The following is a 14,658-nucleotide window of genomic DNA, read 5'->3' as shown; positions in this document are numbered from 1 at the left end:
CTCGCTCTGTGCTCCCAAACGGCTTCAAGTTCACTGAAGGTTTATGGCTGGCTGCGTTGAGCAGGATCAGCCTGACGCTTTGCAAGTGCTGCACTCAGAAACTGGAAAGCTACCTCTGTATGTTGACTAAATATGTCGGTTTTTTGCATTCACCTACAATTTACTTGTCAAGAGTACTTAAAAGCTTGATAATTACCAAAAACATTACTTCACGGAGAAGGAAACTAGTAGGAATAACTAGCACATATCCAAAACCTGTGCTAGCTTTGTGTGGTGTAGCACCCAGTAGAGGAAAAGATCCTTTGGCATTTGAAATAATCCATCATATGAAAAAAAGATTATTTACAGTCCAAGAGTGAATATCTGGGGAATTCAAAATGGATTGGAAAAATAAATAATGTTGAGACTTCTGCAGTCTGTTTTTGGATATAAATATTATGAAAGTGGATGATTTATTAAATGTCTTTTTTTTTTTAAAGGGCTTTAATTGAACAGGTACAAGGGAGAAGGAAAAACAGCATTTATTAGCTTTGTTTATATGTTGTATCAATAGGTCCCATCCTGTTAAAATTGATGTTAAGACTAATCCACTTGTTGGCACAAAGCCTCCTCCTGTATCATTGTTTTCCATTACTTCTGTAGACAGAGGATCAGTTCTGGAATAATTAGAAAAATTACTCACTGCAGTAGCTTCAGTAGCTCTGTTTGCTTTTGTGTTGAGCAGTCCCCTTTTCCAACAAGATATGCTTGGCATTTGCTTCTGCTGATAAGAAATCGGTAAATGGGGTGGGAAGATGACAAGCAAACTAAAGACTAATTTACAGGGAAAAGTTAATATTTGCTCATCTGCCAGATACAGTAGGTTATTGTTTCTTGCTACAGTCTGAATGGCACGAGTGTTTTTCTAAATTTTGGTGTTTTCCACAAAATGCAGAATTGGTGTTAATCCATTCAGCATTGCACTTACATCACCTTACAGGAAGCAAGAACAATATGTCTCTGTTGTTCTCGAGAACAGCCCATGTTTGTCAAGTGCAAAAGGAAGTCACGGACTGATAGGAGACGGAAGAAGCATGCTATTCCACTTAGCATTACTGACTTGTGAAGTTTGCTTCGTTATTAGCACCATGTCTATTCCAAATACAAGGTAGTTTTTCTACTGATTCGGCTGTGTGTGAGGCTGACAGCTAAACTGGGAAAAAAAATTGAAATAATGTTGAATAACAAACACAAATTACTGATGCTTTTATGAAGTGAAAATGTATCTTTTAATCTGTTCTTTGAAGCAAACAATCAGGCAATAGGAGCTCTTGTGTTTTCATGTTTGATTAGGAGATAATTCTAAGGACTTTTTATAAACTGAAGTAACATCCTATTTGTTATCAGAAGTACTCTTACCTTGTTCATTTGTTTATCAAGGGCTGTGAAATTAACATCTTTAACACCAGATGGTTTGCATATAATCATGATTCAGTACCATCCTGTTCCAGCTCTTTTTTCCAGAGACAAAACAGACAAAAACTTGGAACAAGCAGTTCCAAGTTGGCTGTAGACTTGTTGAAATAACAAGCTTCTCTTTGTTATATATTTCTACAGCTATAAGTCATTTACCTCTGGTATTAACCATAATTATAATTTTAACATCCAAGAGTCTGCCAACTTTTGTAGCTGCAAACATAAATGCAATTTTTGATTAGTTACAAACAGCACACTACAAATACCACAGGCTTGACTTAGCTGACCCAACTAGTGTAAACACAGTCCAAGACCAAAAAAAAAATTCAAATGTACCCTGATTCATAGAGATTAAATCTAAACATAACTGTGTCCGGTTTATATTTTTCATGTATTGTGGCCATTCATGTCCAGTAGAAGGAGAAAAATTATTTTAGATTAATCTGCATTTTGAATTTGTTTACGGTAATGTGGATGGAATTCATAGAATAACCTGAACTATATCTCCACAAATACTGGGTTTAAAATGGATGTAAAATTTCATTAATCCTTTAAGGCCCTCTTATTTAACTACAGGATAACATATAGGAGTGGGAGATTGGAGACTCATTGTAAATTCTTCACTGAGAAACAGGAAGAACTTTTCAGGAGTCCAGCATGCTTTAATTATGAGTTTCTTAAAAAACCCCAAAGAATTTCAAGAAACTTGGAGATACAAAAATTTGAATGAGATATTAAAAGTATTTAATGCGATTTTTGTAACCTTTAGGCCGGAACTCTCACAAGCACTAGAAACAGTTTAAAAATTGTTTCTAAAATCTGTCTAAAAAGTTAGTCTAAGTATATCACTATTGACAGTGAGAAGTAACCTTTTAAGTTAAATAGGCTGAAGGTGGTATTTTGAGGCATCCAGCTGCCAGTCTTTAAGAGAAGATGCACTTACGGTCGCACTGAACATTTAAAACAATATTTAAGTAGGAGAGGGGGGTGGGAGGCAAATAGAGACTGGTGGCCATTGTGTAAGGATGCAGCTGATCATGGAACAGTAATAACATGGGGAATCTGCTTACCAAATTGCAACATGGTGCACATGGGTGCCAGCCAGTGAAACCTGACCGAACAATGTGGATACATCATCAGGGATGGATATTTCACCAGTCAGGATTGTCCTTGTAGCTCTTTTTTTGTGAAGATTGTGTGCTGTTCTTGCTTCATACTCTCTTTCCCCATAATTCTCACATTTCTTTCTAAATCTCCATGTCTAAATCTTCATTTGCACCAGTGTCTTTCCCTCCTCTTGCTTCTTTTATTCTTTTAAACTTCCAGAAAACCCTCCATGCTAACTTGCCTCTTCCTTCCAAATGCCATACAAGGGGAGCCTTTTCCCTTTGCATTCATTACTGCAACCTCCTTGGTTACTTTTATTTATTTTTAATGTTGCCAATTTTTCAATCTTAAATGAACCTTGGGATTCTAAATGCTTTTTCTGAAGCTGCAACACATTTGGATTTATGATAATATGGGGATTTCAGATGGAAACAGCTCTATGCTTCTATTAGTCAATAAGTGTTCACTTGTAGAAGAAAATCTTGATGGCATGGAGCCTAGGGAATGGTTCAATAGTTAAAAGACAGAAAAAAATTAACTGCAGTCCTTGAATATTTTCAGTGTTTTAAGCTACCTGCCCTTGCACATGAGGAAATAGCTCACATTCTACTTTCTCTGGTAGAAAATATCTTTTTATAAGTTGTTCAAATACTTGGACTAGAGCCTTTCTGATTATTGCTCCTGCTGACCAGCACAGGTTTTGGAAGGATTTGTGCACACAGCAGTGATGTTTACCAGCTCAACTCATGCCTAAGCTGCTGTCAGCTAGCAAGCTGAGGAAATGAGGGACACGTGTTTGTAACAGAGCAGAGCTCTTGGGACTGAAAGGGTGGAAATACTGCATTAAGAATCTCAACCATCTATTCTAATGCTAACAAGGGGTACGGCTGTGAGCTGAGCATATAGAAGTGACAGCTGCATACAGATAGCATAAAAATGCATAGTAAGCAACTTTCACTTTTATTTAAATTATGTTGCAAAGCAGCAATTTCAGTGTATTTGGGTTTTCTTTTTCCTTCAACTGAGGGCTCTCGTTTATTGTGTGGAACATGGCTGCCATCTACTGCTGCACGCAGGATCTGTCTGTTTGGAAGACTGAATTCTTCCTCTGTACAGGTGAGACCACACCTCAGCTCCTGTGTCCAGCTCTGGGCCCCTCAGTTCAGGACAGGCATTGAGGTGCTGGAGCAAGTCTGGAGAAGGATAACAAAGGTGGTGAAGGCTCTGAAACACAAGTCTGATAAGGAGCGCTGAAGGAGCAGGGGGTGTTCAGCCTGGAGATGAGGCAGCTCAGGGGTGACCTTACTGATCTCTACAACGCCTTGAAAGGAGGGTGTAGGCAGGTGGGGGTCAGCCTCTCCTGCCCGGCAACTTTTTGACAGGATGAGAGCAAATAGCCTCAAGCTGAGCTAGGGGAGTTAGGAGGAACTTCTTTGCAGAAAGGGTGATCAGACATTGGGATGCGCTGCCGCTGGAGGTGGTGGCATCACTGTCCCAGCAGATATGTAAGGCTCAGTGCTGTGCTCTAGTTGAACACGGTAGTGTTCAGTCATGGGTTGGACTCGGTGATCTCAGAGATCTTTTCCAACCTAATTGTTTCTGTGATTCTGTGTTAGCTAAAAGGAGCTGGCTGGTAGATCATTTAACCAAATCAGTAGCTGCATATGGAATGGTGCTATGATTGGTGATCCTTCATGTTTCTTACTCAGCTGCCCAGAGGCTGAGGAGGAAATAGTCATGTTTAGCAACTTTGTTTGTTAGGACCTTCTCTATCTGCCTGTAAAATGGCTTTTCTTTCTTTTGTTATTCTACCTTGAAACCATCCCATTCAAATACTTTCCCTGTCTATTATTTTTTCTTTCTACTTCTGTGGATCTTCAAAACCTGAATTCGTAAGTTTGTTTGTGAAAAATATGTTTGAGAATTAGTCCTCTCAGGAATTCCTTGTGACTTTTTATCCACTTCTTGATCTTTATGCTATGAAAATTCTTTTAATGGTGTCTTTAAAACAAAGCTGGGCCACTGATAAGAACTGGTTCCTGTTTGCATAACCTCTTTGCAGAATTTCATTCATTACGAAAGATCAACCAGCTTGAAAAAAATGCACTTAATGAAACTTTTCCAATTCAGTGATAAACTGTCCACAGAGCAACTGGACTTCACACCATTAAGCATCTGACTCCCTGACACCTTGCAAATGGCAGTGTGAAAATTTACTTACCACCCCAGTGGTGGCCTTGTGTCTTTTCAAGCATCACCATTGACATCCCAGTCACAAAGGGCAATTACTTTAAAAACACTTGCTCAGAAAACTGTCTTGTAACTTGCATTTTGAAAAGATAAATTGATGCAAAAAGATTCCACAGAAGCTAAATTGGTTGAATTTGGCCTGGAGCAGCCAATTCTGTAAGGTATTCCTTTGCCCCAGGGTTAAAAATATCTGATCTCACATGATGTCAATAAATTAGGCCTATAAATTGCCAGTTATGAGGCTTTGAGAACTGCTGTGGTAATCCAAAAGATACATTAAATTTAGCTTCACTTGCACTGAATTTGAACTGATTTTATTCTAAAGTCCTGGAGGCTACTTGTTAAACACGTTTGTTTTCATTTTTATTACAAGATTGAAGAATGAGTAGAACTGCTTAATTTTGCATCCGAGAGCCAGTTTAAACAAATGGATATTTTTGTGACTTTACAATGGATTTTGTAGTCAAGTTTTAGTTTTAAATATAAGGCCAGGTAGCAGGAGCACATAACTATGGTCCAAGTTCCATGAGGTAACCGTGATTAAATGATATAATTTGCTTTTGCTGTAACTTCTGAAAGTGTAAAATTATACTTTTGCATTTGTATCTTAAACACAGACAGGTCACAGTGACTGACTAGGGTGGTCTGTGTCCAACTGGAATAATTTCTGTGTCTGTATTTTAAGGGACATAGATATGGATATATATATATATATATAGGATGTAATGTAGCAAAAGCTGCAGCTTTTCTATTTTCTAAGAATTAATTAATTTTCTAAGCCTGAACACCCCCTGTCCACCTCTTCCTTTCAAAGGCAAAATTCCCACTGACTTAAAACACAAGTTGTAACAGGTGTTAAGAAGTTTATTCATAAAAGGTCTTCCATAAAGCACAATTGCATACCGAGAAGAACGACAAAATATGCAGATCTATTCAATAAATTAGGCGAATGAAAAGCTTAGAAGGTTTTTTTAAAAGGAAAAATGAAGCCTAACGCACATACTTATGGTTGAAACACCTCACGCATTCCAAGCTGCTGCACACACACCGAGCTGATCGATGGTGGTGCACACACCCCGAGCTGCTCTATCGTGCTGCACACAGGCCGTGACTATCGTGGCGTGCGGAAGAGCGGGTTGTTTCTGACATTTGGAAGGGGTTCCTGCCGCGCAGGAGGCCGATGTTGAGGGTCGCTGTTCCCTGACGCGCCGCACTGCCAGCGCCCTGGGCCGCCCCCTGCCATGGCCAAAGATGGCGGTGGCGGCGCCGCGGCTCCGGCACCGCCCGGCGGGCGGGCGCTTCCGCCGGGGCCGGGGGCGCGGCGGCTCCTCCGCGGCTCCTCCGCGGCTCGGCGGAGGCCCGGGCGGGGGCCATGGGCACGGTGGCGGGCGCGGGCGCCCTGCGGCTGCCCGGGCTGCACGGGTACGCGGTGGAGTTCTCGCCATACTGCCCGGGGCGCGTGGCCTGCGCCGCCGCGCAGTACTACGGCATGGCAGGTGCGGGGGGCGGCGCGGCGGGGGTGACCGGGAACGCGGCTCCTCACGGGAGGAGGAGGAGGAGGCTGGAAACGTGGGTGTGCGGAAGGACAGACGGCGTCTGACAAACGCCAAAGCATTCGGGGACGGTTTCCCTTTCGGCGGCGTTTGTTTTGCTGTGAGACAGCGCCTGTACCCCGCGGCCGGGCCGGGAGTGTGGCGGGAGCTGCCCCTTGCCCTCCAGAGCCCGCCGGGATCTGCCTCTCCCTTCCCAAGTACCAGCCCGCTGCTGCCCTGGCGCTTCTCGCTACGGCCTGGTGGAGGAGCGCTCGTTCGATGGGGTCGAGAGCGAATATGGTAGTAAAGACGTACACAGTGTGAATAAAATGAAAATAACTTTTTCCGATGACAGGACCCGAGGGAATGGCCTGAAGTTGTGTCAGGGGAGGGTTAGGCTGGATATCGGGGGAAGGTTCTTCACCCAGGGAGTGTCTGGGCACGGGAACGGGCTCCTCAGGGAAGAGCTCACAGCACCAAGGCTGACAGGAGCTCAAGAAGAGCCCGATGATGCTCTGGGCCGTGACTCTCAGGGATGGATGGTGCTGTGCAGGGCCGGGAGCTGGACTCCATCCTGATGGGTCCTTTCCAGCTCGGTTTGTTCTGTGACTCTGTGCCTTCAGCTGTTCTCGTTTCAGCCCCTGAGTGTCCAGGCAGGCCCTGGTGACCCTGTGGTCTCTTGAAAGAGCCAAGCTGAGTGTTCCTCAATACTGGCACCTTTTCCATTTCCAGTGGGAGTATTGCTCCTCAAAACATTAATTAAAAAAAAAGGATTCCAAGAGTAAAATCACTTTAACAATATCCCCATCAGATGAGGAAGCAGAACTGATGTATGTTTTATCAGAACTGAGTTATTTGTTTAGTTTCTAGTGACCTGTGTTAGTGTTACTATATTCAGGAAGGGGTGAAAAAAGTGTTTGGTCTGCTGTGTTGTCAAAAAGACAAAAGGGAACCCCGTGTTGGTATGTTTGTCACGTGAGGCCTATGGGGAAAATGCAATTTTATGCTTTATAAGCAAGTCTTTTTCAACCTCACCTTTTTACTGTAGTAAAAAGAAAACAATCCCTAAAAAACAACAAAGCAAAAAAAACCAAACACACACACAAAAAAAAAAACCCCACAAAAAAACCCCCAAACTCAAACCAGGACAATCTGATGTAAATGAATTATTGTTTTAGAGAACATGAGACCACAAGATGTTTAATTATGCAAGTAATTGTTCGGCCTCTTAAAGTTCATGTGCCTTTTGTGTTTGCATGCCAAAGCTACCTCAGACCCACCCCAGTTTCCTTTGGCATTGGGGAACCAGTTGTGATGTTTTGTTTCATTTTGCTGGTTTAGGTTGTGGAACTCTGGCAGTGCTGGAACAAAATGAAGCTGAGATTGTTCTGCTCAGGAGGTAATGCAGAGTTATCTTTTATTTTTGTAAGAGAAAAACTTACTGTGTACTTGTGAGTGCCAGGCACAACTGAAATGTTTTTGGTTATTTTTAGTGATATAAAGTATTTTTTCTATTCTGAAGTAGCTACTGAATACAGGTCTTTGTATTTATGTAGAAATTAATGTATTTATATTTATATGCAATACGAAAGATATATTTGCATTGTATTGATTTTGTTATGGGAAATCATCTGGCTTGCACCATTTCTATAGTGTAGACCATTTTATAGAAAACTGACAACGTGATTTAAGAGCAGCTTCTCTGCCCCAGATTGAAATTATAAGTTCTAGCTTTTAAGGCAGAGTGCTTTGACACCTAGATTTATGCCCTTATGATTGATTTATACTGAAAATAAAGCAGAAAGCTATGACAAGTCATGGAGGTCCTTCCTAGGAGATAAAGTTTTCTAAGGGTTTTAGGGAGGTTAATTTTGTTGTGGATGGAAGGAGGAGAAAGGTTAGAAAGGAGGGGGTTTAATACTTGACTGTTATTGACCTAAAATGTTTTAAGGAAAGCCTTGAAACAGTGATTGCTTAGATTAAGATGGCTGACATAGAAATGCTTAAAAAATAGTTAATCATATTCAGAAGAAATTTTTTTCATTCATAATTATAAAACGAGACTCTTTGAAGACGTTCAAGACTCTGTCACTTCTGGTAAGTACTCTGGTTTAGTACAGTCCATTTCTGTTTCTACTGACTTCACTTATTTTGTGGTAGAAAGCCCTCTTTGGTTTCTGACCCAAAGACCATGTTGTTTATCAAGGTGCTCTGTCTGCATACCTTTACCTTATCATTACTGCAGGGTGACATCAAATTTGACCTAAGCTTAGCTAAACCTTCAGTGAAAAGGGGGAAATAAATTTGTATTTTCCATCAGATAATATTGCAGTAATTGATAGCTGTCGCAGACTAATAACTAATATATGGCATCGGATCCTGTATGGTAAATTGTTGGTGTGTTGAAAGCATTTTCAAAGGAGTGTAGAGTTCTTCAGTAAAATCTTTACTGTGTTTCTGTAGGGTTTTCATTTGGACTCAGATTCATAGTGGTATCGTGAATTGGATAGTGCTCTCCCAGCACAGTTTTATTCCTTTCTTTATGACAGTTGTTAGAAGCAAAATGCTCTTACCTTCTGGAGAAAACATAAATCAGACTGAGTATGCTGTACCTCTGTTTGTGTGGCAAGTTTTAGACTAAAATCAGAGTTCCTTCTTTGTGTGTGCAAGGTCCTTGGCTCATTTATGCTATAACTTAATCTATCTATCCTAGCATACGGTTATAGAAATTGACATTCAAACAAGTAAATTAATTGTGAGGAGATTCACTGAAAACTCAAATATATAAAAATGTTATTTAGAATGGTAAAAAAGGCGATTTAAGGAAATACTTTCTTTGCATGGAACTAGTCCACACTTTTATATCATGCTTTCTCACAGATGAATATCTTCATTTTTCCAATTTAGTTTTGACTGGAACGATGGCCTGTTTGATGTGACCTGGAGTGAGAATAATGAAAATGTGTTGATCACTTGTAGTGGAGATGGATCTCTGCAAATCTGGGATATGGCTAAAACCAAAGGTCCACTGCAAGTCTATAAAGAGCACACTCTGGAGGTAAATCAGGCAAACTTAAAAAATTTAATAGATACTCTAATGTTTGAATAATTAAAATATTTATTTGTAGCCTTATAATCAAAAGTGGCTTTTTCTTTTCTAACTTTTTTGAGTCCGTGGTTTGAATTAATAACTTGTATATAAAGTGGATGTACATATTCTTGTGCATGTTCATACTCTGTAGTAGGTACTGCTTGATTACACAAACCTAATATATTCAGAAATAGCATTTGTGGTTCCTTACAGGCTAAGTAACCATTGTGATCTATGAAATTATTTTAGTCACACTGTGATTTTTAGAGAGCCTTATTAGATAGGTCTAAATCAGACAGCTGTTATATCAGTCTTATTCTTGAGGTTGTTGAGTGATACAGAGTATGCAGATACTTAGCACTTGGATTGCACTTGAATCTGCTTTTCCTTTTCCCTCCTAGCATCTGTGCAATCCTACTCAAATAACAGTAGTCAAATGTTGGGACTGTATGTATGTTTTCTCAGCCTTGGTTTGATACTGTTGCATTTGATTGTCTTAAAATCTGTTTCTTTATGCAATGCTATGTGGGTAGAGAAGAATGTTATATTCAGGTTCATAAGTATATTTGCATAGTTTTAAGGATATTTATACTGTAAATCTTCCCTAAAGTGATTTTTCTTCCCTTTTTTTTAAGCTTTCCTTCTAACCCTCCACTCCTGTTAAGTCTTTGAACTTAAGATGCAATGAGTTTCAGCCTAGATTTTACTGACTTTATTGATACTTTATCTAAATCACATCAATTTCAAGAAAATAATTTAGTAGATCCACAGTCAAAAAACTGATGGAGGAAATGCAGTTTTGTTCCCAAAAGCCTCAAGATTTTTTCAGATATGATGCACAAATTTAAAAGCTGAATGACTGGATTTATACAAGAGCCCATCTTCTGTAGATTATTTCTTTGTAGTTTTTCTACTTTGGTTTAATACACCTACTGTGTCAGCTGAGAATTTTGAGAGAGGATTTTCTAGTTGTGATCAGGATTTTGTGATAATGTTCAAAAGCTGATAGTAGTTACAGAAAGACGTAGGTGAAGCATAGTACATTTTTTTTTGTTAGTTTCTGTCATTTTCTCATTGAAATTGTGTCAGTAAGTTTATTTTGGTTCTGCTACACCATCTGTTGTTTGTGAAATAAACATTTCTGTGTCTATGTCTTAGCTGAGCTGGTAGCATGGGAGGTGGACATACTCATCTGTGCTTAGAAAGGCTGTATAAGAAACACGGGCTGACTGAGAGTTTATTGTGAGATATGAAGGGTTTGTATTGATTCTTTATAAACCTGTATTAAGAGGATAGATCTCAGAAGGAATTTACCTAGTAATTTGTGGTAAACACTGGCAGACAGTGTTCTCACTACCTTCCTAATCCTTAATCTCTGGCTGACATTTTTAATGACAGTTTTGTCACTGCATTTTATATTCTTTCTAATGGATGATTGACAGGGATCTATTTCTTTTTTTTCTAAATTACATCATTGTCTCTTCTCAAAAAGAATGTGCATTTTTAACTTAAAAGTGAATTTGCATTATCAAAGGACGATGAGTTTTATTTCAGCACTAGCCAACTGCTGAATCTCATGAATAAATTAGTCTAATTTACTTTGGTTTTGACGAAATCTCACTGGACTGTAAGATAATAGAATGTTTCAATTAAAATTGTCTTGTAAAGTGAGCATGAACATTTATTTTAAGCTATTTTTTAATGTTTTTACATATTTTTTTCCCTCATCTTTTAATCTTGCCTGAGGCATTTCTTGCAGCTGTTTGGGCACAAGCTAGGGTTCATTTATTTTATGATTGAAGATAAAGCACTAAAAGATTAACAGCTAAGGTTTATGCTGTGTTAATAGTCTTTCCCAGTTACTCAGCACAGCTTCCATTGAAATGTGTCTAAATTTATGTTGGAGGATAGCATGAGGAGGAAAGAAGAATACAAGTGAGCCTTACTGTGTTCTTCACATTGTCTTCTTTTCATCCTCTTCCTATTGCACAGACCTGTCACATGCCAAATGGACAGTATCTCTTGTTTTTCCCGAGCCTGTTTTCTGTTCTGTTTGTAATTGTTGCCCGAAGGAGAGTTCGCCCAGGTCCTGCTGCCTCTGCTGCAGCTGCAGAGCGCTGAGCAATGCCAGCCCTGTGTGCCATAAGTGCCCGGGGCTGTGTCACAACACGTGCTCAGCAGATCTACCTGCCCATAGCTTGGGAGTGAGCTGGGAGCACTGTGTGTGCTTTGGCTTATCCTTGTAGTTTATCTGATACATCCCAAGTACAATGTGTTGAATAGCAGCTATGTGGATTGTGTGACAGAGGTGCATGTTTCCCAAAGATCTGTTTCTTCCTGGAAGACCTTGAATATGAATATGACAGCCAAACACTTACTGAGCTGTTGTGTGAAAGAGGCATATTGTGCAGTGACACAGTTAGGGACATTTCAAAACAGCAGCAGTTCAGGAGTTGAGCTCAGGCCATCATGCAGATTCAAAGGCAAAGAGAGAAATATTTCTCTCTTTGACAGAGAACTTGGGAGCCACTTTGGAGAACTATCATGTCTTCCATTCTTAGAATCTAAGGAGAGGTTCTGGTGTGTTTCCTTTGTTACTATTTTAGTAGGAAGAGTTATAGTGGAAAGGAGCATGTTTTAATGAGCTGTAGTACAATTATTTAGCTAACAAAACTAGAAAAGTCAAGAGTATGGTTTGGCAAAAAAACCCAAAATAATTACCTCTCGGTTATATGGCTTTTGTCAAGTACTGTCCCATTGTCTTATACATTTGGACTATAAGCTCCTCAAGGAAGGGAGTTAGTACAAAATGCTTCTAGGGCAGTATGGTTTTCAGTATATGGGAAGCAGAACTTTGTCAAATAAAAGGACAGAGTTGCAGATAAAGCAGCTTCTTGTTCTCTGGGCAGTGGCTGCCTTTCATTTATGGAAGATAAGCAAGTGGATGAAAACCAGCTCATTTAAGCTAGATCTAACATAGACTGAATTATTTCTTAGGAAGGAAAATGCTCAGAAATAGCTAAATATTACCTCGATTTCCATTCTCACACAGGACACTTTCCATAGAAGACTTTGACAATTGCTGGATTTCTTTCTCTTTCAGCTTCTCTTCTTTTTTAGTCTGGTGACACAGATCCAAGCATACCAACAAACAGGGTTGCTGTTATTAAATGCACAATTCCATCTATCCAAGACAAACCCAACATCTAGGATGCTGACTTTCAGACCATATCCAGTGCTGTGCTAGAACTAGATTATCCTAGGTGGAGTACAAATCCTTAGTGGTTAGTAGCCCAGCTATTGAGAGCAGTGCCACCTACTACTCCTTGGTAGTAACCACATTTCTGAGAAGTGTCCTGGGAGCTCGGATTGGGTCAGGAGGTGAAGTGGATGAGCTGTTTTATCTAATATTTATACACCTTACACTGAAATAGTTCATGTCCCACTGCAGCCTATTGAATCACTTAGTTGTGAGGTAGAACCAGACAAAACAGAATGCACCTTCCATCAAGTAATATGTATTTGAAGGTGGAAGTTGTACATGTACTTGAGACTTGAAGATTTTAAATAATTTGAAGAACTACCTTAGTGCATTTGTTTTTGTGAGGCAGCAGAAAAATCAGGAGTGAAGGGTGGAGTTAAGGTATCCTCTGTGAAAGCAGGGACCAGCATTAGAACACGCTATCAGGAAGAGGGAACTTATTTCAACTACACAGAGGAAAGTAATTTCTTAATAGCTGAAATGGGTAGTTAAAAGGGACAGTGAGTTTTTAATTTATTTTATTTTACTTGTTTGAGGATTTGGATGGTAAAAAAAGAGTCCATAGAACCTGGAAAAGATGAAAACCAGGAGTATTTTATGACATATATTTCTTAGGAGAATTAGGTATAATAAAAAAGCATTTTTTTTTAGTCAGCTAAAACCTCAAAGTCACCTTTGAAGAGAGGTGGTATTTACAGTGAGAGATGGCTAGCAATTGGAAACTGTAAATATTTGAATAAAATTGTATCAGTAATAAGAAATCAAGTCTGAATGCTGGGTTTTAAAGTGGTTGACTCCTAGTGATGGCAGATGTATGTGGATTTTATTACAACTTTTCTTCTTCCTCTGTTTTGGCCCATCTTTGCTTTTCTGGATACTTTTCTTAGCCTGTATGTACCTTTAATGTCTGACTGAGATGCTGAATTTATTTTTTGTTCAGGTAAATGGCATTGCTGGCAGTTTTGTTGTGCTTTAGTGGTATGGTTTTTTTAACTGACTAGGATACAATCTGAAAATCCAAGTCTATTTTGTGAAACTATGGCTAACTACAGCCTGAAACTTGTATTCTAATGCTTCTTCTAAACTATGCTCTTATGTCTCTTACAGGCATACAGTGTTGACTGGAGCCAAACTAGAGGAGAGCAGCTAGTGGTGTCTGGCTCATGGGATCAAACAGCCAAGCTGGTATGTTGGTTTTCTGTGAAGGTAAAAAGTGTGATTTCTTTTGGATCTCATAGTTCCTTGTATTAAGAAGCAACATGGATTCTCTTTTACTCTTTATTTTTACCTTGTGGCTGAAATTCTGCTTTAATTGACAGGTTGCTTAAACTCTCAGTTGATACCAGTTTAAGCATTTTTTTTTTTTAAATAAGAAGTTCATATAGTCCTTTCTGTATGTATAAAGATTTTTTTTTTTCAATGTATGAAACCCTTTCATTTCTTACTGAATGTATATCTTGACAGTTTTGTTTTTTCCTTTATTCAGTGGGATCCAGCTGTGGGGAAGTCATTATGCACTTTTAAAGGCCATGAAGGGGTCATCTACAGCACTATATGGTCTCCACACATCCCGGGTTGTTTTGCGTCTGCCTCAGGTAAGCATGATGGTAAAGAGGCTCTCACAACAGAAACCCAGAAGCTGCCTGTGTTAGTGGATCAGTTCAGCACTTTGTCCAGCAGATGGTAGTGTGTGTCATATACACTTGTTCTGTAAAAATGGAACAAGGAAAGGTAAATGTATTGCTGCGGCTGGATTTGTAGGTTCTGTTAGAGTCAGTAGATCATCCTCTTGGCCATTGAAACAAGGATCAGCAGTTTTCTAGCAGTGACCTTGTGACAATTTTTTCTGTTATTTTATATAGCTGTCTTCCATTCATCTCACTCTTGTTATTTATTGACCACTAAATTGTGTTATATACTTTATTTTGCATTTTGACCTATGTTTTTGTTCAAATTATCTC

At 39.5% G+C, this 14,658-nt stretch overlaps 1 protein-coding gene across 2 annotated transcripts in view; it reads left to right on the top strand.

Annotated features, from left to right (window-relative positions):
• The first annotated feature begins 6,038 nt into the window (after positions 1-6,038).
• The window catches only part of PEX7 (peroxisomal biogenesis factor 7), a 43,746-nt gene continuing 35,126 nt past the window's right edge, over positions 6,039-14,658 (top strand). The window contains exons 1-5 of one of the 2 annotated variants that reach the window (XM_086877502.1): positions 6,039-6,234; positions 7,686-7,743; positions 9,252-9,402; positions 13,805-13,882; positions 14,184-14,292. In XM_086877502.1, the coding sequence (XP_086733628.1) occupies positions 6,054-6,234; positions 7,686-7,743; positions 9,252-9,402; positions 13,805-13,882; positions 14,184-14,292 (577 nt within the window). In that variant the 5' untranslated portion in view covers positions 6,039-6,053. Of the gene's footprint in view, positions 6,309-7,685; positions 7,744-9,251; positions 9,403-13,804; positions 13,883-14,183; positions 14,293-14,658 lie in introns of both variants that reach the window. The other variant, XM_086877503.1, reaches the window with a different exon arrangement.

This window comes from Cyanistes caeruleus, chromosome 2 (assembly GCF_971803275.1).
Source record: "Cyanistes caeruleus chromosome 2, bCyaCae1.hap1.1, whole genome shotgun sequence".
NCBI lineage: Eukaryota > Metazoa > Chordata > Aves > Passeriformes > Paridae > Cyanistes > Cyanistes caeruleus.
This window is presented reverse-complemented; position numbering and strand designations above follow the sequence as displayed.